Raw genomic sequence first — 27,833 nt, 5'->3', positions numbered from 1 at the left:
TGATACCACTGGTTAATTAATCTGTGGCTTTTGGATGCTCGGTGGAGCAGTGGTTAAGCCATCGGACTACAGGCTGGTAGGTACAGGGTTCGCAGCCCGGTACCGGCTCCAACCCAGAGCGAGTTCTTAAGGGCTCAATGAGTAGGTGTAAGGCCACTACACACCCCTTCTCTCTCACTAACCACTAACCAACTAACAACTAACCAACTGTCCTGGACAGACAGCCCAGATAGCTGAGGTGTGTGCCCAGGATAGCGTGCTTGAACCTTAATTGGATATAAGCACGAAAATAAGTTGAAATGAATGAATGAAATCAAACATTTGATAAGCCTGACACATTTTATATGTTTTATATGCAACGACAGGACAGCACACACCACAGCCTATAACGTACCAGACATGATAACAATCGTTAGTAAAAGCTTTACCTGGTGCGAAGTCATAGCATGTTCCGTTTGTCAAACACACTTTGCCTTTGCTATATATTTCATCCATTTCAGACTGAAGATTGGCTCTCTGAAAATTAATGAAAACATTTTATAACCACACATACCGACTGATATTCTAGGTAGTACTAAACCAAATAACATCCGGCTGGGTTAAAGTTCAAGGTGCACCGAACTTTTGATAGAGCAGTTAATACCACAAATCCTGCCATTGGTGATAAATGTGACTGTGTTTGATGTAAAAACAAAACTTAGTTTCACCTGAGTAAAACAGATATTCAATTTTATTTCATCTAGTACCACTGTGTCAAGTAGCATTGTGCTTGAAACATGTATGGGGTACCTGTAAAAAGAAGTACTAAAAGTGTGTGCGAAATTAGGGGTGTTTTAAAAATATTTAGTAATACCGAAAATGAACCATGAAAGATACCATTTTCTTCAATTAATACTATGAGGTAGGGGTTGTAGTATTGATATTTATGGGTCATAGTTTGGTTGATATATTACATATAGTGTTTTTAAACACAAACGTTAACGTGGTCGTCTATGGGATTTCGTTTGGTACAGTAGAATCTCTATGCAAGATTTAAATCCCTTAATATAATAAGGTTGGTATAAAGTTTGTTTTGTTTAACGGCACCACTAGACCACATTGATTACTTAATCATCGGCTATTGGATGTAAAACATTTGATAATTCTGATACGCAGTCATCGAAGAAAACCCGCTACATGTTTCCTAATGCAGCAAGGGATCTTTTATATGTCATTTCCCACAGACAGGAAAACACATGCCATGGCCATTGACCAGTTGTGGTGCACTGGTTGGAACGAGAAAAACCCCAAGCAGTTGAATGGACCCACCGAGGTGGTTCGATCCTGCGACGCAAGCACCTCAACCAACTGAACTAAATCCTGCCCCCCATAGTTGGTATAAACCAATGGTACAGGATATTGTGTGTCCCTCCTAAACATATTCAAGTGTCCATATTAGTCCTGTTTAAAATGTGTTCCATTGGCTTGCCCTCTTCACTAGTTGGTCCATCTCCTCTTTTCCCCTTAGTCCCCCCTCCCCTCCCTCTCTCTTGACCAATTTCCCTGGATATCTGCACACTGTTAACAGTGTAAAATAGTTGTGGTTAGTAGAAGGTTGTTTACCGTTAAATTACACATTACTTACATCATGTTTTTAAATTATCGACAAAGCTGATGTGTATTAGCCCCATCCCATCCTCACCCCACCGCCACCCCTACCCCATTCAACAGAACGCCACCCCAACCCCACCCCTTTCAGCAGAACAATGTCACCACCCACCACCCCGCCCCACTCTCACCCCACCGCCACCCCCACCCCATCAACAACGCGTTTACCGTCTCCAACTTGGTGAGGTTTTTCAGAGCGCTGGTTCCGATGTCGGTGATCTTCTGGAACTGTCGTTTGAGAGTCATATCCGCGAAATTCTCCCAGTCGAACCGTTCTGCTTCAGCAGCCGATTTCTTGTCAAACGCTGCGGCGGCTAGGTTTGTTTCAACCTACAAGATGACATGGTATCATCATCATCATCATCATTACATCCTCATCATCATCATCATTATTACTGTATCATCATCATCATCATCATCATCATCATCATCACCATCATCATCATTATTATCATCAACATTACAATTATCAGCACCATAATCATCATTACAATCATCATCATCATCATTACCACCATCACCACAACCATCGTCATGATCACCACTATCGTTATCATCACCACCACCACCATCATCATCATCATCATCATCATCATCACATCATCAACATTATAATCATGGCATCATCGTCACCACCACCATCATCATCATGATTACCACCATCATCATCACCATCATTATTATCATAATAAGCATCACATCATCATCATTTCTCATCATCTTTACCACCATCATCATCACTATCATTAACATCATCACCACAATCGTCAACACAACCATTGTCATCATCATCATCATCATCATCATCATTACCATCACCATCTTATATTTTTTCGAGCATTATGCACTGACGAAAACGTTTCTCGGCACCAAAGAAAATTGTCTCAAACCGACAGACACATCGCGATTAGTCTTGGGAACTCTATTAGTCTAGTAGAGTTAGGGTATACTACTGCAACGTATATAAAAGTATTCACTCAATATAAAAGTATTCACTATATAAAAGTATTCACTCGATATATAAAAGTATTCACTCGATATAAAAGTATTCACTATATAAAAGTATTCACTCGATATATAAAAGTATTCACTATATAAAAGTATTCACTCGATATATAAAAGTATTCACTATATAAAAGTATTCACTCGATATATAAAAGTATTCACTCGATATAATAGTATTCACTCGATATATAAAAGTATTCACTCGATATAAAAGTATTCATTCGATATAAAAGTATTCACTCGATATATAAAAGTATTCACTCGATACAAACGATATCTTGCTGAACTTCAGGCTATTTGGTAGCAATAATGGGTTTCCTTTACATCTACCTGGACCAAAATGTCCAAACAACTATACGTAATGCTAGTCTAGGACTATCAACTGTCTCGACGAAGTTGTCCAACTCGTTGTTTGCATTGTAATTTATCCCAACTCCCGATTTACGATTATAGGAGTTGTATACGACGAGAATCATGATGCAAGAGCGCTCAGACTAGCAAGTGGACAGTCGTAGAAGTTATGAGATCAGCGAGCTGGCCAACTCTGTCGTGACAGGTGGTAGTCTGTGCATAGATACCAAAATAGCCGTAGTTTAACCGGTTCTCGGGTGTTGTTAAACAGTTATTCTTCCCCTTTGCTTGTCATATCTGAGATAATAAAACAACGCACGTAAAGTAAACGTTTTAAAATATTTGTTTCTGTGAGATTTTAAAGCGGGCTTGAATGGTTGTGTGACTTCACGGTATGTGACGTTTAAGAGATATACAGGAATTAAATAAATGTATCATCCACATGGGTAAAGGAGACCACTAGAGTTCACTGATTTATTAATCATCGGCTATTGGATGTCAAATATTTAGTAATTTTGACACATCCTTTCTTACTAATTGAAAAATGTAGCGGGTTTTGTTATTCAGAATAGTAACACAATTCCACATACCCGACAACACCCCTTACATAAGGTATTCATCACTCAGAATAGTAACAACATTCCACATACCCGACAACACACCGTACATAAGGTATTCATCATTCAGAATAGTAGTAAAATTCCACATACCCAACAACACCCCTTACATAAGGTATTCATAATTCAGAACAGTAGTAAAATTGCGCATACCTGACAACACTTCGTACATAAGGCATTCATAATTTAGAACAGTAGTAAAATTCCACATACCTGACAACACCTCGTACATAAGGTATTCATCATTCAGAATAGTAGTAAAATTGCGCATACCTGACAACACCTCGTACATAAGGTATTCATAATTCAGAACAGTAGTAAAATTGCGCATACCTGACAACACCTCGTACATAAGGTATTCATAATTCAGAACAGTAGTAAAATTGCGCATACCTGACAACACCTCGTACATAAGGTATTCATAATTCAGAACAGTAGTAAAATTGCGCATACCTGACAACACCTCGTACATAAGGTATTCATAATTCAGAACAGTAGTAAAATTGCGCATACCTGACAACACCTCGTACATATGGTATTCATAATTCAGAACAGTAGCTCTTTTATATGCACCATGCCATAGACAGGCTGCAACGAAAAATAGCCCAATGGGCCCAGCCACGAAGATCGATCCTTGACCGAGCGCGCATCAGGCGAACGTTTTACCACTGGGCTATGACCAATAAATCTTTCAGCATGTTTTAGTTACATTTTTTGACATTTGAATTTGTACCCATTACATTCATCCACAACTGGTAACAAAATACAATTTATCAGATAATTAATCAGCATTTACCCGCTTTTGTTTGTTGTGGTCGGTAATGTTTGTTTTGTATATGAAAGAAGCATTGACAGCTGTGACAGTGACGTTTTCGACCTTTTCTTCAAACTTCAGCAGCCATTTCTTCGCCTCATTCACGTCCGCGATTAACCCCACCTTTCCAGGAGGACACCTCTCGTCCCAGCCAATGATATGGCCTCTATTTTCCTTCTCCAGCCAATCAAGAAGAGGTTTGAAATAGTCCACCAAGGGACCGACGTCCATCTTGCGTTGGCCAGTGAGAGCAAAGAGCGCGTCTGGCCAGGGTTTGGACTCGCCTAGTCTTAGCATAGCACTGAAAGATACGAATTGTAAAACATAGATTTGAATGGGGTCAGCTCTAAGTTCCGTCAGGGTTAGGTTTAGGGTTCCTGAACTCTATGTTCCCTCGGAGTTAGGGTTAGGGTTAGGAGTTGAGGGAACATAGACATGATCCCAATTTGTGCATGCGATGTTGCTAATAACTATCAAAGAGAGTTGTTGGTAATGTTAAACAGCACAAGAAAATATTGCATGCATATAATATATGTCTGTTTATTTGTCCTGAAACAAAGTACTTTATTTAGTTACACGTAGTTACGTAATTGTTATTTATCCTATAACTTACTCATGATATCCATATCATAAACCCATCTGATACTTTCAGTATATTAACCCGGTTAATAATTGTATGCAAATTTGTAAGGTCTCAAGGTAATGTGTTGCTGTTGATGGGTCATTTGCTTACAAATCAACAAAACCTGTGTACCTGAGCCTAACGTTTTCAAAGCTTTAGTTAAAATGCGTGACGTCAAACTAATTTGTACTAATCGTGATGACGTCATATTAGCGATGGCGGCGACTTTAGTACTGTGATTTACTAAAAAAAAAATAGAATTAAAATGTTATTTTAGAAGTGTTATAGGATAAATAGAATTCGCTACTCGTGTTTTTTAATATGTAAAATATCAACCTCGTCTAGTTAATCGGTATTTTTCTCGGCAGAGTCTCGACAAATACCAATTAACATAGACTCTGTTGATATTTTCCATATTAAAAAACACTCGTGACGAATCCTTTATATCCCAAGTGTTATTTTGGTAAAAACATATATTTTAATATTTTTACAAATAATTATGTATATCTGATATTCTTGTTGGCTTTTGCTTCGGCAGTGGATGTGTTTTTCCATGGGTTTGTGGGTTTGTGGGGGGATGTCTTTTTTTTCTTTCTGCTTCTTATTTCTTTGAGGGAGTTGCTCTGTCTATGGACCTTTGAATAGGGCTTGGTTTTGGTTGTTGTTGTTGATGATGATGATGATGATGATGATGATGAAGAAGAAGATGGAGAATAAGATGATGATGATGATTATGATGATGTTGATGATATAGATGGTGATTATGTCATACTGTGTCGATGAAATATTGGCACATCTGTTAGATTTATTTTGCTTGTTTGTTTGTTTGTTTGTTTGTTTTTTGGTTGGTTGCTTGTTTTGTTCCATTACCTCAGTTTCTGTCCAGCTGCCTTAGACTGGTATATGTCACATCTGTTGAGCGGACCAGTTTGATTGGCAGCAGTGCAGAGAGCTTTCTGGAACTGAAACTGGATGACGTTGCTTATAAAGTATCTGTAAACCAAAACAACATGTATATTAAGATAAAGTGTTATGGGTGTATTACGTAGGTTATAAAGTATCTGTAAACCAAAACAACATATATATTAAGGTAAAGTGTTATGGGTGTATTATAAAGTATCTGTAAACCAAACCAACATATATATTAAGAAAAAGTGTTATGGGTGTATTATAAAGTATCTGTAAACCAAAACAACATATATATTAAGACAAAGTGTTATGGGTGTATTATAAAGTATCTGTAAACCAAACCAACATATATATTAAGACAAAGTGTTATGGGTGTATTATAAAGTATCTGTAAACCAAACCAACATATATATTAAGACAAAGTGTTATGGGTGTATTATAAAGTATCTGTAAACCAAAACAACATGTATATTAAGATAACGTGTTATGGGTGTATTATAAAGTATCTGTAAACCAAAACAACATGTATATTAAGATAAAGTATTATGGGTGTATTACGTAGGTTATAAAGTATCTGTAAACCAAAACAACATGTATATTAAGACAAAGTGTTATGGGTGTATTACGTAGGTTATAAAGTATCTGTAAACCAAAACAACATGTATATTAAGACAAAGTGTTATGGGTGTATTACGTAGGTTGTAAAGTATCTGTAAACCAAAACAACATGTATATTAAGATAAAGTGTTATGGGTGTATTATAAAGTATCTGTAAACCAAAACAACATGTATATTAAGATAAAGTATTATGGGTGTATTATAAAGTATCTGTAAACCAAAACAACATGTATATTAAGATAAAGTATTATGGGTGTATTACGTAGGTTATAAAGTATCTGTAAACCAAAACAACATGTATATTAAGACAAAGTGTTATGGGTGTATTACGAAGGTTATAAAGTGTCTGTAAACCAAAACAACATGTATATTAAGATAAAGTATTATGGGTGTATTACGTAGGTTATAAAGTATCTGTAAACCAAAACAACATGTATATTAAGACAAAGTGTTATGGGTGTATTACGTAGGTTATAAAGTATCTGTAAACCAAAACAACATGTATATTAAGACAAAGTGTTATGGGTGTATTACGTAGGTTGTAAAGTATCTGTAAACCAAAACAACATGTATATTAAGATAAAGTGTTATGGGTGTATTATAAAGTATCTGTAAACCAAAACAACATGTATATTAAGATAAAGTATTATGGGTGTATTATAAAGTATCTGTAAACCAAAACAACATGTATATTAAGATAAAGTATTATGGGTGTATTACGTAGGTTATAAAGTATCTGTAAACCAAAACAACATGTATATTAAGATAAAGTGTTATGGGTGTATTATAAAGTATCTGTAAACCAAAACAACATGTATATTAAGATAAAGTATTATGGGTGTATTACGAAGGTTATAAAGTATCTGTAAACCAAAACAACATGTATATTAAGATAAAGTATTATGGGTGTATTACGTAGGTTATAAAGTATCTGTAAACCAAAACAACATGTATATTAAGATAAAGTGTTATGGGTGTATTATAAAGTGTCTGTAAACTAAAATAACATGTATAGTAAGACAAAGTATTATGGGTGTATTACGTAGGTTATAAAGTATCTGTAAACCAAAACAACATATATATTAAGACAAAGTGTTATGGGTGTATTATCAAGTATTTGTAAACCAAAACAACATGTATATTAAGACAAAGTGTTATGGGTGTATTACGTAGGTTATAAAGTATCTGTAAACCAAAACAACATGTATATTAAGATAAAGTGTTATGGGTGTATTACATAGGTTATAAAGTATCTGTAAACCAAAACAACATGTATATTAAGATAAAGTATTATGGGTGTATTACGTATGTTATAAAGTATCTGTAAACCAAAACAACATATATATTAAGACAAAGTATTATGGGTGTATTACGTAGGTTATAAAGTATCTGTAAACCAAAACAACATATATATTAAGACAAAGTGTTATGGGTGTATTATAAAGTATCTGTAAACCAAAACAACATATATATTAAGACAAAGTGTTATGGGTGTATTATTGTTCTGAATAACGTATACCTTATGTATGGAGTGCTGTCAGGTATGTGGAATTTTGCTACTATTCTGAATAATGTATACTTTATGTATGGGGTGTTGTAGGGTATGGGAAATATTGTTACTATTCTGAAAAATGATTACCTTCTGTATGGAGTGCTGATGTTTACTGGTATTCTAATTAATGTACACCGTATGGAGTGTTGCCAGGTATATTGCTATTTTGAAAAATGTATACCTTATATTTCGAATTCTGACAGATATGTGGAATTGTGTTACTATTCTGAATGATGAATACCTTATATACGGGGTGTTGTCGGGTATGTGGAATTTTGCTACTATTCTGAATGGTGAATACCTTATGTACGGGGTGTTGTTGGGTATGTGGAATTTTACTACTATTGTGAATGATGAATACTATATGTATGAGGTGTTGTCGGGTATGTGGAATTTTACTACTATTCTGAATTGTGACTACCTTATGTACGGGGTGTTGTCGGGTGTGTGGAATTTTGCTACTATTCTGAATGGTGAATACCTTATGTACGGGGTGTTGTTGGGTATGTGAAATTGTGTTACTATTCTGAATTATGAATACCTTATGTATGAGGTGTTGTCCGGTATGTGGAATTTTACTACTATGCTGAATGATGAATACCTTATGTGCGAAGTGTTGTCCGGTATGTGAAATTTTACTACTATTGTGAATGATGAATACCTTATGTTCGGGGTGTTGTCGGGTATGTGAAATTGTGTTACTATTCTGAATAATGAATACCTTATGTACGGGGTGTTGTCAGGTATGTGGAATTGTATTTCTATTCTGAATAATGAATACCTTATGTACGGGGTGTTGTCGGCTATGTGGAATTTTGCACCTGGATCAAAGTCGTCAGCTGTCCTGTGTACAGGTGGGCTAATTCCTTGATGTTTGCATCTGAAAATATATCACAAACTTACACTGAATTATATTTGACATTGTTGAATCTCCAGTAAGAGATCTCATTGGGAGTGGCTGTCCTCCTATATACGAGGCACTAGATAGAGATTCATGGAATCAACCACTATTTTTACAAATGTAGGTACGGCGGAGCAATAATAATGAATAAAAATATTATTGGCAGTAAATCTAAAAGGCAGAGATGCATTTTACTTCTAGAATGAAGGGAGTTGCATTTTAAGACATCCAGTTTTCGAAATTTTATGTGAGACCATTCGTCCCCACCCCCCCCCCCCACCCCCCCCACCCCGAATACTAGATTCTTTGGTTTGTACCCTCCATCCCATTCAAATAACACACACACACGCACGCACTCCCAACCCCACCCCAAATGTCTACTAGTTTCCGCCGTGCCTGAAATGCCTATTCGACACTGCATTGTGCAGATATACGACACTGATCATGTATTACGGTTTTGTCGTCCAGATATATTATCATTGGAATCCTTAGTATTATAATGCTTGTCCATTGAAAGAACTTAACATACCATATGTTTGATCAATTAGGGTGTACCTACATCATGTACAAACCTGAGATCCCACCATTTCCGTGTAGGAGGGGTGTATCCACGATGGACACGCTATATGTGTTATCAATCAGGAAGACCCTACAAACCTGAGGTCCCACCATTTCTGGGTGTATTCTTTAGGAAGGGTGTCTCCACGATGATCACACTATATATTTTGTCAATCAGGACGAATCTACAAACCTGAGATCCCACCATTTCTGTGTGTATTCTTTAGGATGGGTGTATCCACGATGAACACACTATATATTTTGTCAATCAGGACGAATCTACAAACCTGAGGTCACTCCAGTTCTGGGAGTATTCTTTAGGAGGGGTGTATCCACGATGAACACACTATATATTTTGTCAATCAGGACAAATCTACAAACCTGAGATCCCACCATTTCTGGGTGTATTCTTTAGGAGGGGTGTCTCCACGATGAACACACTATGTATTTTGTCAATGAGAAGGAATCTAGAAACCTGAGATCCCACCATTGCTGGGTGTATTCTTTAGGAGGGGTGTCTCCACGATGATCACACTATATATTTTGTCAATGAGAAGGAATCTACAAACCTGAGATCCCACCATTGCTGGGTGTATTCTTTAGGAGGGGTGTCTCCACGATGAACACACTATATATTTTGTCAATGAGAAGGAATCTACAAACCTGAGATCCCACCATTTCTGGGTGTATTCTTTAGGAGGGGTGTCTCCACGATGATCACACTATATAGTTTGTCAATGATGAAGACTACAAACCTGAGATCCCACCATTTCTGTGTGTATTCTTTAGGAGGGGTGTCTCCACGATGATCACACTATGTATTGTGTCAATGATGAAGACTTCAAACCTGAGATCCAACCATTTCTGTGTGTATTCTTTAGGAGGGGTGTCTCCACGATGAACACACTATATATTTTGTCAATCAGGACGAATCTACAAACCTGAGATCCCACCATTTCTGAGCGTATTCTTTAGGAGGGGTGTCTCCACGATGATCATACTATATATTTTGTCAATCAGGACGAATCTACAAACCTGAGATCCCACCATTTCTGGGTGTATTCTTTAGGAGGGGTGTCTCCCCTGAACACGCTCCACCGCCACTGGTCCATGAGGTAACCAAACGGGAGAAAGGCGATCTTGTCCAGAGCCATCTTCATCAAGTAATTTATCTCACTTTCTGAAACCAAACACAGATACAGCTTGTCTTTGGTTTGACAACACCGCTAGAACATATTGATTAATTTATTATCGGCTACTGGATGTTCCACGTTTTGCAATTAAGCAGTTAACGCGCTTCTTTTTAGTCACATCACTAGAGCACGTTGAATAATTAATTCTGATACGTAGACTTCAGTTAAGGTTTATTTTGTTTAACAACCCCACTAGAGTACATTGATTAATCAACGGATGTTGGATGTCAAACATTTGGAGATTCTGACACAGTCTTTACTTAAAGTTAGTCTTATACACAATGCCACACACACAAACACTCACACACACACACACACACACACACACACACACATACACTGACACGCACACAAACAAACACACACACAGAGAAACACACACAGACACACACACAAACACACACACACACAAACACTCACACACACACAAACACACACACACACGCATACACTGACACGCACACAAACAAACACACACAGAGAAACACACACAGACACACACAGATAGACACGCACAGATAGGCACACATACACAGACACACACACGCACTCACGCACACGTACTCACACATACACACACACACACACACACACACACACACACTCTCACACAAACACAAACAAACACAAACTTAAGGGACTTTTAATATTCCTTAATCCACAGGGACATTAAATGTTAGTAAAACAGGTAAACAGAGATACAAACATATAACTATCTTCAATGGATCTGGATAATTTGTTAAGAATGAGAGTAAATCAAGACAAAAATATACTGAGAAAGACACCTGAGGAATGCTGGACTTATCCATTGACAACATATATGTCAGATTTGGGGATAGGACATATAAACAGGAAGTAGCTATTCCCATGGGTACCAACTGTGCTCCACTATTCGCGGATTTTTCTCTATGCATATGAATCAGAATGTCTGACAAATCTGGTTAAATGAACACAAAGGAATCTGGCTCAACATTTTAAATTTACTTTCTGCTATGTTAGTGATCTTACAACAGCAGGATAACAGATTATCTTCCTTTGATTTACCCACAAGCTTTAGAAATAAAAGAAACACTTTAAAGTATTAAATCAATTGTATACCTAGATCTATGCATAATGATTGAAAGCGACACTGGTCTCCAAACTAAGCTGTATGACAAAAGGAATGACTGCAACTTTCCAATAGTCAATTTTCCCTTTATGTCGAGCAATAAACCCTTCGGTTCAGCTGTTGGTGCCTACATATCACAACTTCTAATATACTTTAGGGCATGTTCGGTGTATGCAGATTACAAACAACGCCATATCATTCTAGCACAGACGTTGTTCCAGCGGGATTGTGAAGTCCAGGCACTCTTTAAGGCAGTTCTAAAGTTTGGAAGCAGTTCTAAAGTTTGGAAGCTGTTCTAAAGTTTGGAAGCAGTTCTAAAGTTTGGAAGCAGTTCTAAAGTTTGGAAGCTGTTCTAAAGTTTCGAAGCAGTTCTAAAGTTTGGAAGCTGTTCTAAAGTTTGGAAGCAGTTCTAAAGTTTCGAAGCAGTTCTAAAGTTTCGAAGCAGTTCTAAAGTTTCGAAGCAGTTCTAAAGTCATGAAGCCAGTTCTAAAGTTTGGAAGTCAGTTCTAAAGTTTGGAAGCTGTTCTAAAGTTTCGAAGCAGTTCTAAAGTTTGGAAGCAGTTCTAAAGTCATGAAGTCAGTTCTAAAGTTTGGAAGTCAGTTCTAAAGTTTGGAAGCTGTTCTAAAGTTTCGAAGCAGTTCTAAAGTCATGAAGCCAGTTCTAAAGTTTGGAAGCTGTTCTAAAGTTTGGAAGCTGTTCTAAAGTTTGGAAGCTATATCTACCAAATACGATGAATTACTGACAAACATTATGACTGATGCTATTCCATATTTTTAACTGGTGCACACTACCTGACACAGTTATGCTAATACTAATATGCTTAGACTGTGTGCTTAGAACTGATTTGTTGATTTCTTTTAACTGAGCGTATATTGTTGGAAAGTATAGATTCCAGCTTTCTTGACACTATTTTCTGTGTATATATATGTCTATGGTAATATGTAATATAGAATATAGAATTGACAATAAATAGAATACAGAAAGAACACCTTTGTCCTCAACCAGGTTTTTAATCAGACCTATTTTCTGTCTTTGTATGTGTTTATGATAATATATAAGTACACTAAATAGATTACAGAACCAATACCTTTGTCTTCAACCAGGTTTTTAATCAGACCTATTTTCTGAAGGTGTTTCGGGGTTGACACCGATAACGCCATGACGTCACCAACTGCCTCATGGAATCCTGTAACAAGCAAATTACACTCAATAATAAAGTATTTGATCACTAAACTGTCATTGCTTGAGGTAAGATATCAGATATTCTCTTGAATTTATGCCTGATCTGGGCGCATCCAGAAACTATTTTGGGGGGTACTATGTGAAAAGGGCACATGGACCAACTTGTGAAAGGGAAACCCTCTTGTGATTGGCTAAAAGTCAATTTCTGATTAATTAGCTACCTGGATCGGCTCCTCCTTTGAACACAATGGGTCGATCTGGTTAAAAGTCGATTTTTGATTAATTACCTCGATGGGCTCCTCCCTTGAATACAATGGGCCGATCTGATTAAAAGTTAGTTAATTTCTGATTACCTGGATTCGCTCCACTCTTGAATACAATAGGCCGATCTAATTAAAATTAAATTTCTGATTAATTAATTACCTAGATTGGCTCCTTCCTTAAACACAATCTGATTAAGAGTCGATTTCTGATTCATTACCTGGATTGTCCCCCCCCCCCTCCCCCCACCTTAAACACAATGGGCTCATCTGATTAAAAGTCAATTTGTGATTAATTCCCTGGATTGGTTCCCCCCTTAAAACATAATGGGCTGATCGATCCGATTAAAAGTCAATTTCAGATTACCTGGATTGGCTCCCCCCTTGAACACAATGGGCTGGTCGATGTACTGAAGGTAGTACTGAATGTGTCCCATCTCGTGGTGAATCGTCATCAGATCTTCCATGGTAATATCAGTACACATTTTAATCCTGGAAATCAACATTCTATATATGTACGTTCAAATCATACCATATCAGTACACATTTCAATCCTGGAAATCAAACTTGTATATCTGTTCATTCAAATCGTACCATAATAATACCACTACACATTTTAATCCTGGAAATCACAATTGTACATCATTACATTCAAATTGTACCAATATAATATCAGTAAACATTTTAATCCTGGAAATCAAAATGTTGTATCTGTTCATTCAAATCGTACCATGGAGATCAAAATTGTATGTGTGAACACTATAGCATACCATAATAATATCAATACACATTTTAATTCTGGAAAGCAAAATTGTATGTCTGTACACTCCAGTCGGACCAAAATAATATCAGTACACATTTTATTTCTGGAATTCAAAGTTGTATTTCTGAACACTTAGTCTACAGTCAGACCATGATAAAATCAGGATGCATTTTAATTCTGGAAATCAAAATCTTTACATTCCACTTATTCCATGATAATTTCAGAATGTATGTAGTTGGATAGCGGCTGGTTCCGTGATTCGAACCCTGTACCTACCATTCATAAAGGCAATATAGCTTAACCTCAAAACCACTATGGCCAGTTATCAAAATAAATAAAACCTGAAGTCTTCATTGTTATAGAAATCCGTGGAGGAGGCATCATTCTAACTATGATTCTAACACTAAATTCAAATGAAATCAAACCTGAAGTTTTTACTGTTATAGTAAGCAAACCTGAAGTCTTTATTGTTATATAAATCGAACCTGAGATCTTTATTGCTATAGAAATCCGTGGAGGAGGCATCATTCTAACTATGATTCTAACACTAAAATCAAAAGAAATCAAACCTGAAGTTTTTATTGTTATAGTAAACAAACCTGAAGTCTTTATTGTTATATAGATCGAACCTGAGATCTTTATTGCTATAGAAATCCGTGGAGGAGGCATCATTCTAACTATGATTCTAACACTAAAATCAAAAGAAATCAAACCTGAAGTTTTTACTGTTATAGTAAACAAACCTGAAGTCTTTATTGTTATATAGATCGAACCTGAGATCTTTATTGCTATAGAAATCCGTGGAGGAGGCATCATTCTAACTATGATTCTAACACTAAATTCAAAAGAAATCAAACCTGAAGTTTTTACTGCTATAGTAAACAAACCTGAAGTCTTTATTGTTATATAGATCGAACCTGAGATTTTTTATTGCTATAGAAATCGAACGTGAAGTCGTTACTGTTATAGAAATCAAACCTGAAGTCTTTATTGTTAAAGAAATCCCAGGCGGAGGCGTGGCACACCACGGGTCTTCCATCCGCTGGCTTGCTGATCATTGACTTCTTCCAAAACGAGTCTGGCATCTTACGAAGACCCAGAGACAGATAGAAATCTTCAGCCGTTTTAAACATCTTTAAGACTGTGTAGTTCTGAAAACAATGTGAAAAAATAAATAAAGCAAAACATTTGTCTCTATCTGCCTCTCTCTCTCTCTCTCTCTCTCTCTCTCTCTCTCTCTCTCTCTCTCTCTCTCTCTCTCTCTCTCTCTCTCTCTCTCTCTCTCTCTCTCTCTCTCTCTCTCTCTCTCTCTCTCTCTCTCTCTCTCTCTCTCTCTCAAAATAGCCTTAGCTTAACATATATAGAGAAATATAGTTAAACATATTCTTGTGTTCCTTTCCTGGGCATGGTAATATATCGATACAATTATAAACTACTAGCACTAGTTCTTTATGTATTAAATATTTACCTGCGCTCTCATCTCGTCCGTGACGTCAATGGCGGACTTGCCTTTGAACGGCTGCAAAATGTTGAAGATGTTGCCCCACTCCTGGGCCCACATGTTACCTATAAATACAGCAAAGATGCCATAACCATAACCTGGTGAGTTTTAGGTCCGCATCCCAGTACTGGCTCAAAATCAAGACATCGTAAGTTTTAACTGCTAAGTGGTATAATCACCGACTAAACAATGACTACCTGTTCGATAACAGTAATGATTATTATGGTGATGAGTGATACTAATTAAAAATGATAAGGATTACTATCATGACAATGATGATTATTGTGTTAACGTCTGTTACATCCACGGTAATTAATGATTGATGGTGATGATGATGATGACGGTTGGATGGATTTGGGTGTGTATGGATGAACGGACAGAAAGAGAGAGGGAGGTATTGATCAATGGACGGACAGAAGGATGGATTTAGATGTGTTAGTGGGTGGTTGGATGGAATGATCGACGACTGAAGTGGATATATAAAGATATAGATCTACAGTCATCTCTTACCCAGCAGATTAACTGTAATGTGTCCCCCCTTAGGGAATTGATGGATGGATGGATGGATGGATGGATGGATGGATGGGCGGATGGGCGGATGGACTGGTGGGTGGGTTGATGGATGGATGGATGGGTGGATGGATGGGTGGGTGTATGGATGGATCGATCGATGGATGGATGGATGGATGGATGGATGGATGGATGGATGGATGGATGGATGGATGGATGGATGGATGGATGGATGGGTGGATGGGTGGATGGATATATGGATAGATGGATGGATGGACAGATGAATGGATGGATGGATAGATAAACGGATGTATGGATGGGTGGATGGATAGATGGATGGGTGGATGGATGTATGGATGGGTCGACTGATGAAAGGGTGGATGGACAGATGGATATAGACAGACATACAGATATCTCTTACCCAGTAGGTAAGCGGGAAGGTGTTCACCCTCAGGGAACTGGATAGATGGATGGATGGATGATGGATGGATGGATGGATGGATGGATGGATAGACAGATGAATGGATGGATGCATGGATGGATGGATAGATGGATGGATGGATGGATGGATGGATGGATTGACAGATGGCTATAGACAGACATACAGGCATCTCTTACCCAGTAGGTGGGCGGGAATGTGTCCCCCCTCGGGGAACTTGTCCTCGCCGTAAACCTGGACGAGTTTCCTCTTCACGTACACGTGCAGCTGCTGGTAGAGCGGCTTCAGCTGGTGCAGTAGATCCTGCAGGTCCTTCTCAAACGAGTCCGTCTCGTAGTACGACCTCCACAGGTCGCCAGTGTCAGCGTAGTCTGGTCAGAACGATGGAAATGTTTTAGTTAATGACGTATTCAGCACATTTTATTCATTTATGGTTATATGGCGTCGGACATATAGTTATGAATCACACAGATATTGAGAGAGGAATCCCGCTATCGCCACTTCATGGGCTACTCTTTTCGATTAGCAGCAAGGGATGTTTTATATGCACCATCCCAGATACAGGATAGTACATATCATGATCTTTGTTACACCTGTTGTGGGTCACTGGCTGGATAATGGGCCCTTCGACGGGTATCGATCCAAGATAGATCGTGCATAAGGTGAGTGCTGTACCACTGAGCTACGTTCCTTCCCAGTCTGGTCAGAAAAGATACAGCTAAAATGTCAGCCTGTGTTTCTATATTATAACTAATATCTGTTAAAATATTCTCTAGGTCCTGCTCAAACGAGTCCGTCTCATAGTACGACCTCCACAGGTCGCCAGTGTCAGCATAGTGTGGTCAAAAAACATACAGATCAAATGTCAGGTATGTGTCTAATATGTTTTTAAATCACCCAGGTTCTCCTGGGTTTGGCTGTCATCCTATAGACGAGGCTATGTTTCTATTTAATTTAAGTAGAATAGAATACAAATGAAAAAGTAAAGTAGCATTTGTTCAGCACAGATTAATATATGTTTTGTTGCTGTTGCGACCCATTGTAATTAAGATGAGTGCAGTTGCCTCGAATCCAACACGGGTGGAAGGCTAAATGCCTCTTTATGACGTATGGCGATGTCTGTCTCACATAAGGTGCATTCTGACAATTACAGAGGCCGCTGGCCAAGTCCAACAACAAACATATGCTACCATAAATGCCATTCAGTTTATATTCATAAGCTATAATAGGCCTCTTGTGATATGAACTCACAGAAATATATAGCAGGGTATTAGGGGTGCAATGACAGTCTCCGCCACAATTGCAGAAAACTATGAAAAAATGCCCTTGTTAGGTTAAAGTGCTATTTCTAACCGTTAAAGATATATGAATTACGTTTCCGATGACAGCGGAGGCGACGATGTTTATTGTTAAAGTTTCATGTTTAGATCAGGTTCTGTAGGTTATTTAAACTTTGCCTCAAACATTTATCACGTACATAAGTCTGTGTTATACCATTACAATTAAAAAGAAATTAAAAAACATATGGCCTACTGACGGGATTGAACCGACAACCTATGTCTCATTACACTCACCATTTGTTCTGCCACCCGCTACCCCCACCTCTTTACTGAGCTCTAGCCTCCTCCTTATCTCCCATCTTCGCCTCAAACATTTAAAAACGTACCTAATTCTGTCTTATATCATTAATGGTAAAACGTTTTTTGTTTTTTTAAATGGCCTATTGTCGGGATTGAACCGACGACCTATGGCTCATTACACCTACCATCTGCTCTGGGACCCTCGTTACTGAGCTCTAGCATCCTCCTCTGTCTCAAACATTTATAACGTGTTTGTGTTATACCATTAATATTAAAAAGATAAAAACAAATGGCCTACTAACGAGATTGAACCGACGACCTATGGCTCATAACACCTACCATCTGCTCTGCCCCCTCGCCCACCTCCACCCCTCCCCCCCCCCCCCCCCCCACCCCCGTTACTCAGCTCTAGCATCCTCCTCTGCCTCAAACATTTATAATGTGCCTACTTCTGTGTTATACCATTAATATTAAAAAGATAAAACAAATGGCCTGCTGTCGGGATTGAACCGACGACTTATCGCTCATTACACCTACCATCTGCTCTGGCCCCCTCGTTACTGAGCTGTACGAACTCCTGGTATAGAGATTTCATCTTCTTGCCGGTGACGTCACGCCACTTCTTCCACACCGTCGTTAGTGTGTCGTAGTCCCGCGACTCGGCCATCAGACGGGTTATACCTGAATCAGAAGAAAGGAATGTTTGTTAAACAAGACAAAGTTTGTTTTGTTTAACGACACCACTAGAGAACATTGATTTATTAATCATCGGCTGTTGGATGTTAAACATTTGGTAATGTAGACATTTTCATTTCAACTTATGTTCGTGCTTATATCCAATTAAGGTTCAAGCACGTTGTCTTGGCCACACACCTCAGCTATCTGGACAGTGGGTTGGTTGTTAGTGGTTAGTGAGAGAGAACAGGGTGTAGTGGTTCTACCCATTGAGTCGTTAAAACTCGCTCTAGGTGGGAAGAAGGAAGGAAAGGTTTAATTTAACTCAACACATTTTATTGACGGTTATATGGCGTCGGACATATGGTTAAGGACCACACAGATATTGAGAGAGGAAACCAGCTGTCGCCACTCCATGGGCTACTCTTTTCGATTAGCAGCAAGGGATTTTTATATGCACTATCCCACAGACAGGATAACACATACCACGGCCTTTGATATACTAGTTGTGTTGCACTGGCTGGAGCGAGAAATAGCCCAATGGGTCCACCGGCTGGGATCGATTCCAGACCGACCGCGCATCAAGCGAACGCTTTACCACTGGGCTACGTCCCGCCCTTCTCTCCGGGTGGGAGCTGGTACCAGGCTGCGAACCCAGTACCTACCAGCTTTATGTCCGATGGCTTAACCACGACACCACCGAGGCCGGTGTTGATATATAGTCTTAGAGAGGAAACCCGCTATATTTTTCCATTAGTAGCAAGGGATCTTTTATATAACTATCGCACAGACATGATAGCATATACCACGGCCTTTGACACACCAGTCCTGGTGAACTGGATCGAACGAAAAATAGCCAAATGGGCCTATCGACGGGGATCGTCCCCTTCTTAACAACACAAAGATCAGAATTTATTACACTCTGCCATTGCACAATGGCATGAGCGGAGTATATAACATATACAATGTATAACATTCATGTGACAAGATGGTTTGTAATAAAGATATACAAAGACCAATACTTAATTTGTTTGTAAGAACAAGTTGTATAACAGAAACTCTAAATATATTAAATACATATTTATGAATATACTCATATACCACAGGTATATGTTCATATAAATATAGATATAATCTAGATACACAACGTTATTATAAAGTACTTATAAACAAATATGTCACCGTGTGAAAATAATAATTATATATTTTTGTTTGGTTTGGCTAGGTACGTTTATATGTACTAATAATTACATTTACAAAATAGTTTTACAGTAATAAGAATGTATATACTGGTCCTTTGTATTAGACTACACAAAATGAAATTGTTTAATTTGAAGCTATATTTAGGAGGATACCTTTGGACTCTTGCCTTTTACAGAACAGATTTAAAAGAACAAAACGAATGTAGCCTTGTTACTTAAAACTGAATATAATTTTTTGCTTTATACTTTTTTTTAATTAGCAGAACTTTTTAAACTAAATTAATTTTTTCACTTATTACAAACACCAGGATAACCAAAAACTGATAACTTAATCGAAATGTTGTAAGTAATATGCAAATTAATTGTGAAAAAAAAAACATTTTAGCGTGTTTTATATTAACATGTTTACCTGGCTCCAGGTCCAAAAATCATGAAGAATTCAGACAGACTTTCCCAGTGCTATATATACTTGTCATATTAAAATGTTTACCTGCCTCTAGCTCCAAACATCGTAAAGAATTAAACAGACTTTCCCAGTGCTATATATACTTGTCATATTAAAATGTTTACCTGCCTCTAGCTCCAAACACCGTAAAGAATTAAACAGACTTTCCCAGTGCTATATATACTTGTCATATTAAAATGTTTACCTGCCTCTAGCTCCAAACATCGTAAAGAATTAAACAGACTTTCCCAGTGCTATATATACTTCTCATATTAAAATGTTTACCTGCCTCTAGCTCCAAACATCGTAAAGAATTAAACAGACTTTCCCAGTGCTATATATACTTGTCATATTACAATGTTTACCTGCCTCTAGCTCCAAACATCGTAAAGAATTCACACACACGTTCTCAGTGATATATATATATATCACGTAATGTTTACCTTGTTCCAAGTCCAAACATCGTGTAGAATTCAGACAGACTTTCCCAGTGCTGTATATATTTGTCATATTAAAATGTTTACCTGGCTCCAGTTCCAAACATTGTGAAGAATTCAGACAAACTTTCCCAGTGCTGTATATATTTGTCATCTCCGACTGAACTTTATTGAGCTACAATAAACAATACAACAATAACACAACTTAGAGGGAAAACACATACATTATTACAATTGGTCTGCCAAAGGGATTCGATCGTTAGATCCAAGCACTCCTGGTGTTTCTCTACAACGAATAACTATTGTGATATAATTTTTACAAATATTTATGAAGAAGTTTGTTTTGTTTAACGACACCACTGGATCACATTGATTTATTAATCATTGGCTTTTGGATTTCAAACATTTGGTAATTTTGACATATAGTCTTAGAGAGGAAATCCACTACATTTTTCCATTAATAGCAAGAGATATTTTAAATGCACCATCCCACAGACATGATAACACATGCCACGACCTTTGGTAGGTATACCAGTCGTGGTGTACTAGCTAGAACGAGAAAAAGCCCAATGGACCCGCCGACGGGGATCGATCCCAATCCGACCGCACATCCAGCGAGTACTTACCACTGGGCTACGTACCGCCCCCTACACATATTTTTAAAGGCACAAAGTGGCAGAATGTGAACCTACTGCACCTATTCGCATGGCATTTGACATCCAGCGACCTTAACCATTCGGCCTACACATATTTTTAAAGGCACAAAGTGGCAGAATGTGAACCTACTGCACCTATTCGCATGGCATTTGACATCCCGCGACCTTAACCACTCGGCCTACACATATTTTTAAAGGCACAAAGTGGCAGAATGTGAACCTACTGCACCTATTCGCATGGCATTTGACATCCCGCGACCTTAACCACTCGGCCTACACATATTTTTAAAGGCACAAAGTGGCAGAATGTGAACCTACTGCACCTATTCGCATGGCATTTGACATCCCGCGACCTTAACCACTCGGCCTACACATATTTTTAAAGGCACAAAGTGGCAGAATGTGAACCTACTGCACCTATTCGCATGGCATTTGACATTCCGCGACCTTAACCACTCGGCCTAGCAGATCTGTCATAAACATGGAAACCCAAATAACCGTAGAAAGTATGTCTGTAATATGGCCTCCACGAGTCCAAGATACTGGACTCGAGTACTCGAGGGTCAAACCCGACCCGGACACGAGTACCTGACACTTACACTGGGTGATAATGAGACTAAGTAATAAAGTCAAATAGCATTATGTATCTTAATTCCAGCGCTGAACATAGATGCCAAATCATGCCATTATATTGCATTCCATACATTCGACTTTTTGTTTCCCCGCCATGTAACTGGCAGCAAACATGTGCCAAAATGAAGTGGGACATATCATTAAATGAGAGTGCTCTTCCTTGTACGGGGTACTCGATTCCTGTGTTGCTAGACTCGGCTTGTGCCCGAGTACCCGAGTACTCGTGGGGACCCTGGTTTGCAGACTCGGTTCGAAACTAATGTAACAGTTTGTATTAATGTTAGGCAATTTTAACTACGTATGGACTTACACGTTTAATTTTAGCCAAGTCCTTTTGAGCTGATGTTCCAAGCGATGAAAGAGTTTCAAATTTCCTTATCAAAAGTTTATCTTCAAACTTCTTCCAGTTAAACATGGAGGCGTTGCGGGCAACCACTTTGGAAAACTTCGATTCTTTCAAATTTTCTTCAATCTGCATGTAAAAAAAATAAATAAAAGAAAGCAAATAAAAACTGGGCGTTGATGGCAAACACTTCGGAAAACTCTGATTCTTTCAAATTTTCTTCAATCTTCATGTAAAAAAAAAAGCTAATGAAAGAAACTAAAACTGGATGCAAATAAAAACTGGACGTTGATAGCAAACACTTTGAAAAATACTTCGATTCTTTTAAATTGTTTTCAATCTGCTTGTAAAAAAAATTAATGAATGCAATTAAAAACTGGACGTTCATGGCAAATACTTTGGAAAACTTTGATTCTTTAAAATGTTCTTCAATCTGCATATAAAAAAACTAATGATAATGAATGCAAATAAGAACTGTGTTTTTTCAAAATATTGACTCTATGAAGTATACATCATTACAAAATCACTTTTGAGTACGTCTGTGTATGTATGTTTTAAATTACTGGGGGAGGGGCGTCGTAATGAATGTGATCTGTACATTTGAATGGTAGACATGGTGGAATTGCAGATAAATTAATAATATAATCAATAATAAACGATCAATTATGATTTCCTTTGAACGACAAAACCAACACACAAAAATGTAACTGTTTGACCAACTGTCACCTGGGTGATTAATAATAAATGATTGAACATATAACTATACGTCGTGATAGACACAGTTTAACAAATCCACTCACATTATGTAATAGCCACTGTTTTAAAACCACTCAATATGATTTTCCTTTACAGAGGGCAGGGGTCATACTGTGCGTGTGGATGGGTATTTTAAGCAGGTATTCCTTTTGCTAGTTATCACAGGCGTACGTACTCCATTTATTCATAATAGCATGACTACCAAACAGCTATATAGGGTTGCAAACGAATCACTACGCATTTTTATATTGATTACAACTACTTTTGAGGGTAAAATGATAAAAATGCATGGTTAAAACGTCTGAGGTTAGCACATTTTGTCCGAATATCTTTATCATTTTAGACCAAATTTGAGGTTTTGCTCCAGCGCTAGGAGGGCAGTTGCCCTCCCCCGCCCCCTGTCTCGTACTCTTATGCTAATTATACCCCCTACCAGACAACAAAGCACATCCTCCAGAGATGTCCGCAGCAGCAGAAGATCAGGGAGGAGATCTGGCCTCGCCAAGAATCTCTTGCTACCAAGCTCTATGGCAACAAGGAGGACCTAGAGAGGACGATGCTCTTCATCATACGATCAAATTTAGAACTGTAGTCAGCGACCGCAAAGAAGAAGAAGAAGAATACCCCCTCCCTTACCATAGCATCACTATTGTGGTCGGTCATGTTGGTTTCGTACGCCCAGGACGCCTCGGAGCTGCGGTAATATACTGCCATCGCCTGTCTCTCGTAGTCTGCCAGGAACTCTTCAGCCTGTCCCAAGTCGCTGATCTTCCCCGATTCAGGATCGGGACAAAGGTCCGTCCAGCCTTGCAATTCGCCTTCGTTTTGAACCTTCAGCCATTTAATAAGGGGATCAAAGTACTCCATCAAGGCACTGGCGTTCATCTGACGCTGACCCGTCAGTACCTCCATAGCGTCCTGCCAGGGTTTAGACGACCCCATGGCTAGCAGTGTCCTGAGGAAAGAGTCAAACAAATATGCAGGTAATATAATAATATAATATCTCTAGACATAATCCATGCTATGATAGCCATAGCATGGGGAAGTTTAGATTGGATGTGCACATTGATTTATTAATCATTAGCTATTGGTTGTCAGATATTTGATAATTTTGACATATAGTCTTAAGAGAGGAAACCCGCTACATTTTTCCATTAGTAGCATTGATCTTTTATATCCACTATCCCATAGACACTGTGACGGTACATGCTCTTAATTTTTGTTTTCGCCTGTGGCGATATTAATTGTGTAAGAGGGCCGTGTGCAGTCCAATAAGCACTTAAGCCCAGGTGGACACTTGGTTACGTAATACCTCCGCGCGACCGTACCTTCTAATACACACTTAGTCCAGCTGTGGAGGCCATGTGGCTAGTAGTTACGTAATATCTCCGGTAGTGCTGTTTATGGCCAGGGGATTGCTCGCGGTTGGCGACAGCCAGTCTGGCGATCTAAGAGAAAGATATGCCGTCTTGGTCGCTGTGGAAATTCAGATGATAAGATTCGGTGCCGCCTTGTACCCCCAGGCGATATTCTGATTTTATAATAAATAGCTAGGGTTTAGAGATATCTGAGAGAACCAAAAAGGAAGGCTTCCCGGGAACGTTGTCCGTTTGGACTTTGGTAAATATATTATTTCTGCTCTGTTGTATAACCTTGATGTGATTGATGTGACTTTTAATATTTTAATACTGTATTATACCAATATTATTTAGACAGTGTCTTCGGTCATCTGACGAAGTAAATCGTAGACTGATTGTTCTAACATTATACGAGTATTTGGTAATATAAAGCTTAGCCAGTCATCCTAGAAGACCTAGGTAAACTGTAGGTTATTGTCTTTCTTGTGATAGGTACCAGTATTAATTCTGTGTTACAAGGTTACTGAACGAGTAGTTAAGGTTAATTAAAAATTAACCAGTTAGGAATAGTGTTGTAATTCCTTTATTAATTAAGTTCCCCTAGAAGCGTTTCTCAATTTATCACACGTGTGGGTGTTGTGTCACGGTGAAGTGATTAGCATATTGTGTAAACTAGATACCTAGAGATTAACTAATTAAGTGATCAGTTCTGGGTTGTCATTATTTGTTGTTATTAATTAACTACTGCGGCTGTACATTTGTCAGCGTAGGTTAATACAGATTCCAAAGTGTATTGTGTTTTTGTTGTGTTTTCTAGTGAACTAAACGTGCTATAATAATATATACTTTATATGAGATCGTATCTCTGATCATACCTAGACGAGCCAAAGCGGTTTTATACCGCCCGTTACAGAGAGATCTAATAGATATACAGTTAGGAGAGATATTTGGATAATCGTGTTTTATTCAGTTACGGGTATTATAGAATCCCCGTGACAGACACATACCACAGACTTTGATATACCAGTCGTGGTGCACTGGATGGAACGAGCCCAATGAGTGGGATCGATCCTAAACCAACTATGCATGAGGCGAGCGCTTTAACATTGGACTACGTCCCACCCCGAGTGAAACAAATATGCAATAAGTATAATCCATTATGGTTGTACTTATGGAATTCATCTTTGTTTGTTTGTTCGTTTGTTTGTTTGTTTGTTCCTTTTGTTTAATGACACTATTATAGCACATTGATTAATTAATCATCAGCTATTGGATGTTTAAGAATCCATCTTTGTATGTAATAATTAATACAATGTATGTATGGTAGTGGACTGGACCTGAGACCAAACCGATTCTTGCTAATTACGGCATCGAGTAAGTCACAACGAAGGCTGTCGGCAGTACGAATCATATACAGAGAATAGGTCAGAACGATAGGAAACTGTTAAAAACGCCTTGAGTATTATATTATAGATTTTTAAAAAATAATAATAATGAATTTGTTTCCTTATTTTTTATTATGGAAAAGATGATGATGGCGATGATGATGATGATGATGATGATGAAGATGATGATGTTTTTATTATGGAAAAGATGATGATGGCGATGATGATGATGATGATGATGATGAAGATGATGATGTTTTTATTATGGAAAAGATGATGATGATGATATTGTTTTTATTATGGAAAAGATGATGATGATGATATTTTTATTATGGAAAAGATGATGATGATGATGATGATGATGATGACGATGATGATTATGATGCTTTTCTTATGGAAAAGATGACGATGATGGTGATAGTGATGGTGGTGGTGGTGGTGATGATGATAATAATGATGATGATGATGATGATGACGATGATGATGATGACGACGACAAGATGGTAAATATAATATTACTTCATACCTCAGTTTGTTCCCTGCCGCTGTGGATCTGTAAATATCGCATCTATGCAGAGGTCCTGTCTGGCCTGCCTTGTCGCATAGCGCTTTGTGGAACTGGAACTGAATCACGAAACTCACGAAATACCTGCAAGTACAGCAAACATATTATATTATCACAATTACCACAGACTTAGGCGTGAACCATTTTCTGTAAACACTGCCATGAGAGAGACAGAGAGAGAGAGAGAGAGAGAGAGAGAGAGAGAGAGAGAGAGAGAGAGAGAGAGAGAGAGAGAGAGAGAGAGAGAGAGAGAGAGAGAGAGAGAGAGAGAGAGAGAGAGACACAGAGAGAGAGAGACACAGAGACACAGAGAGAGACAGAGACAGACAGACAGACAGAGAGACAGACATAGAGTAGAGAGAGACGGAAACAGAGTAAAGAGAGATAAAGAGAAAATATATAAAGAATGAAAGAATGGGAGATAGTGAGTTAGAGAGAGGGGCAAAGGGGATATATTGAAAGAGGGAAGAGTAAGAGAGGAACAGAAAGAGAGACAGAAAGAAAAAAAGAGAGGGAGTGAGAGAGATTGACAGAGAGGGGAAGGGATGGTGAGTTGATGCGAGGGTGAACCCCCCAATTGGTCAAACTCACTCGTCACTCACCTGATGTAGGGAACGTTGGCGGCCACGTGGTATTTCGCACCTGGATCAAAGTCATCTTCTGACCTCACTACAGGTGGGGCAATACCTTGGTATTTACATCTGAAAAACAATCAACATGGAAGCAGGACCGTAGCTTCGAACACTTGGGGGTGGGGGCAGTAATTATGGTGATCATAGCATAGTATTAAAATGTAGAAAAATGTACCCATTTTATTTAAAACTATCTTTTATTTGTATCAGTATATATATATATATATATATATATATATATATATATATATATTGGGAACATTTCTCTCAACCCCCTGTTCACACCCCACTTGGTACGACCCATAGAATTACAAATGAATGTAGAATTATTTATGTTGTAAGAAGTAGTTGTCAGTCAAATTGGCTTTGTAAAAAAAGGTATCCTTACAAACTGTAATCCTTTATAACTGTTTGCCGTATTTACAGTGGTTTCCTCTCTAACATTGTATGTCAAAATGATCAAACATCCAATAACCAATGATTAATAAATTAATGAGCTCTAGTCGTGTCGATAAACAAAACAAACGTTTTAACTGTATCCAACCCGTTTTCGCTCTATACTCGGTAAGTACGTTTTGAAACATCTCGTTAAAACGTAAATGATATTTTCAACGG

At 38.1% G+C, this 27,833-nt stretch overlaps 1 protein-coding gene across 1 annotated transcript in view; it reads right to left on the bottom strand.

Annotated features, from left to right (window-relative positions):
- Positions 1–27,833, bottom strand: part of LOC121385251 — a 106,848-nt gene that overhangs the window by 37,272 nt on the left and 41,743 nt on the right. The window contains exons 23-39 of the mRNA XM_041515852.1: positions 27,189–27,287; positions 26,548–26,670; positions 23,915–24,233; positions 22,490–22,651; positions 20,978–21,065; positions 18,669–18,812; positions 16,731–16,922; positions 15,570–15,667; positions 15,080–15,252; positions 13,706–13,830; positions 12,984–13,082; positions 10,630–10,774; positions 8,917–9,015; positions 5,927–6,049; positions 4,417–4,735; positions 1,816–1,977; positions 429–516 (exon numbers count right to left, since the gene is read on the bottom strand). Of these exons, the coding sequence (XP_041371786.1) occupies positions 429–516; positions 1,816–1,977; positions 4,417–4,735; positions 5,927–6,049; positions 8,917–9,015; positions 10,630–10,774; positions 12,984–13,082; positions 13,706–13,830; positions 15,080–15,252; positions 15,570–15,667; positions 16,731–16,922; positions 18,669–18,812; positions 20,978–21,065; positions 22,490–22,651; positions 23,915–24,233; positions 26,548–26,670; positions 27,189–27,287 (2,558 nt within the window). The remainder of the gene's footprint in view (positions 1–428; positions 517–1,815; positions 1,978–4,416; positions 4,736–5,926; positions 6,050–8,916; positions 9,016–10,629; positions 10,775–12,983; positions 13,083–13,705; positions 13,831–15,079; positions 15,253–15,569; positions 15,668–16,730; positions 16,923–18,668; positions 18,813–20,977; positions 21,066–22,489; positions 22,652–23,914; positions 24,234–26,547; positions 26,671–27,188; positions 27,288–27,833) is intronic.

This window comes from Gigantopelta aegis, chromosome 11, assembly GCF_016097555.1.
Source record: "Gigantopelta aegis isolate Gae_Host chromosome 11, Gae_host_genome, whole genome shotgun sequence".
NCBI classification, from domain to species: Eukaryota; Metazoa; Mollusca; class Gastropoda; order Neomphalida; family Peltospiridae; genus Gigantopelta; species Gigantopelta aegis.
This window is presented reverse-complemented; position numbering and strand designations above follow the sequence as displayed.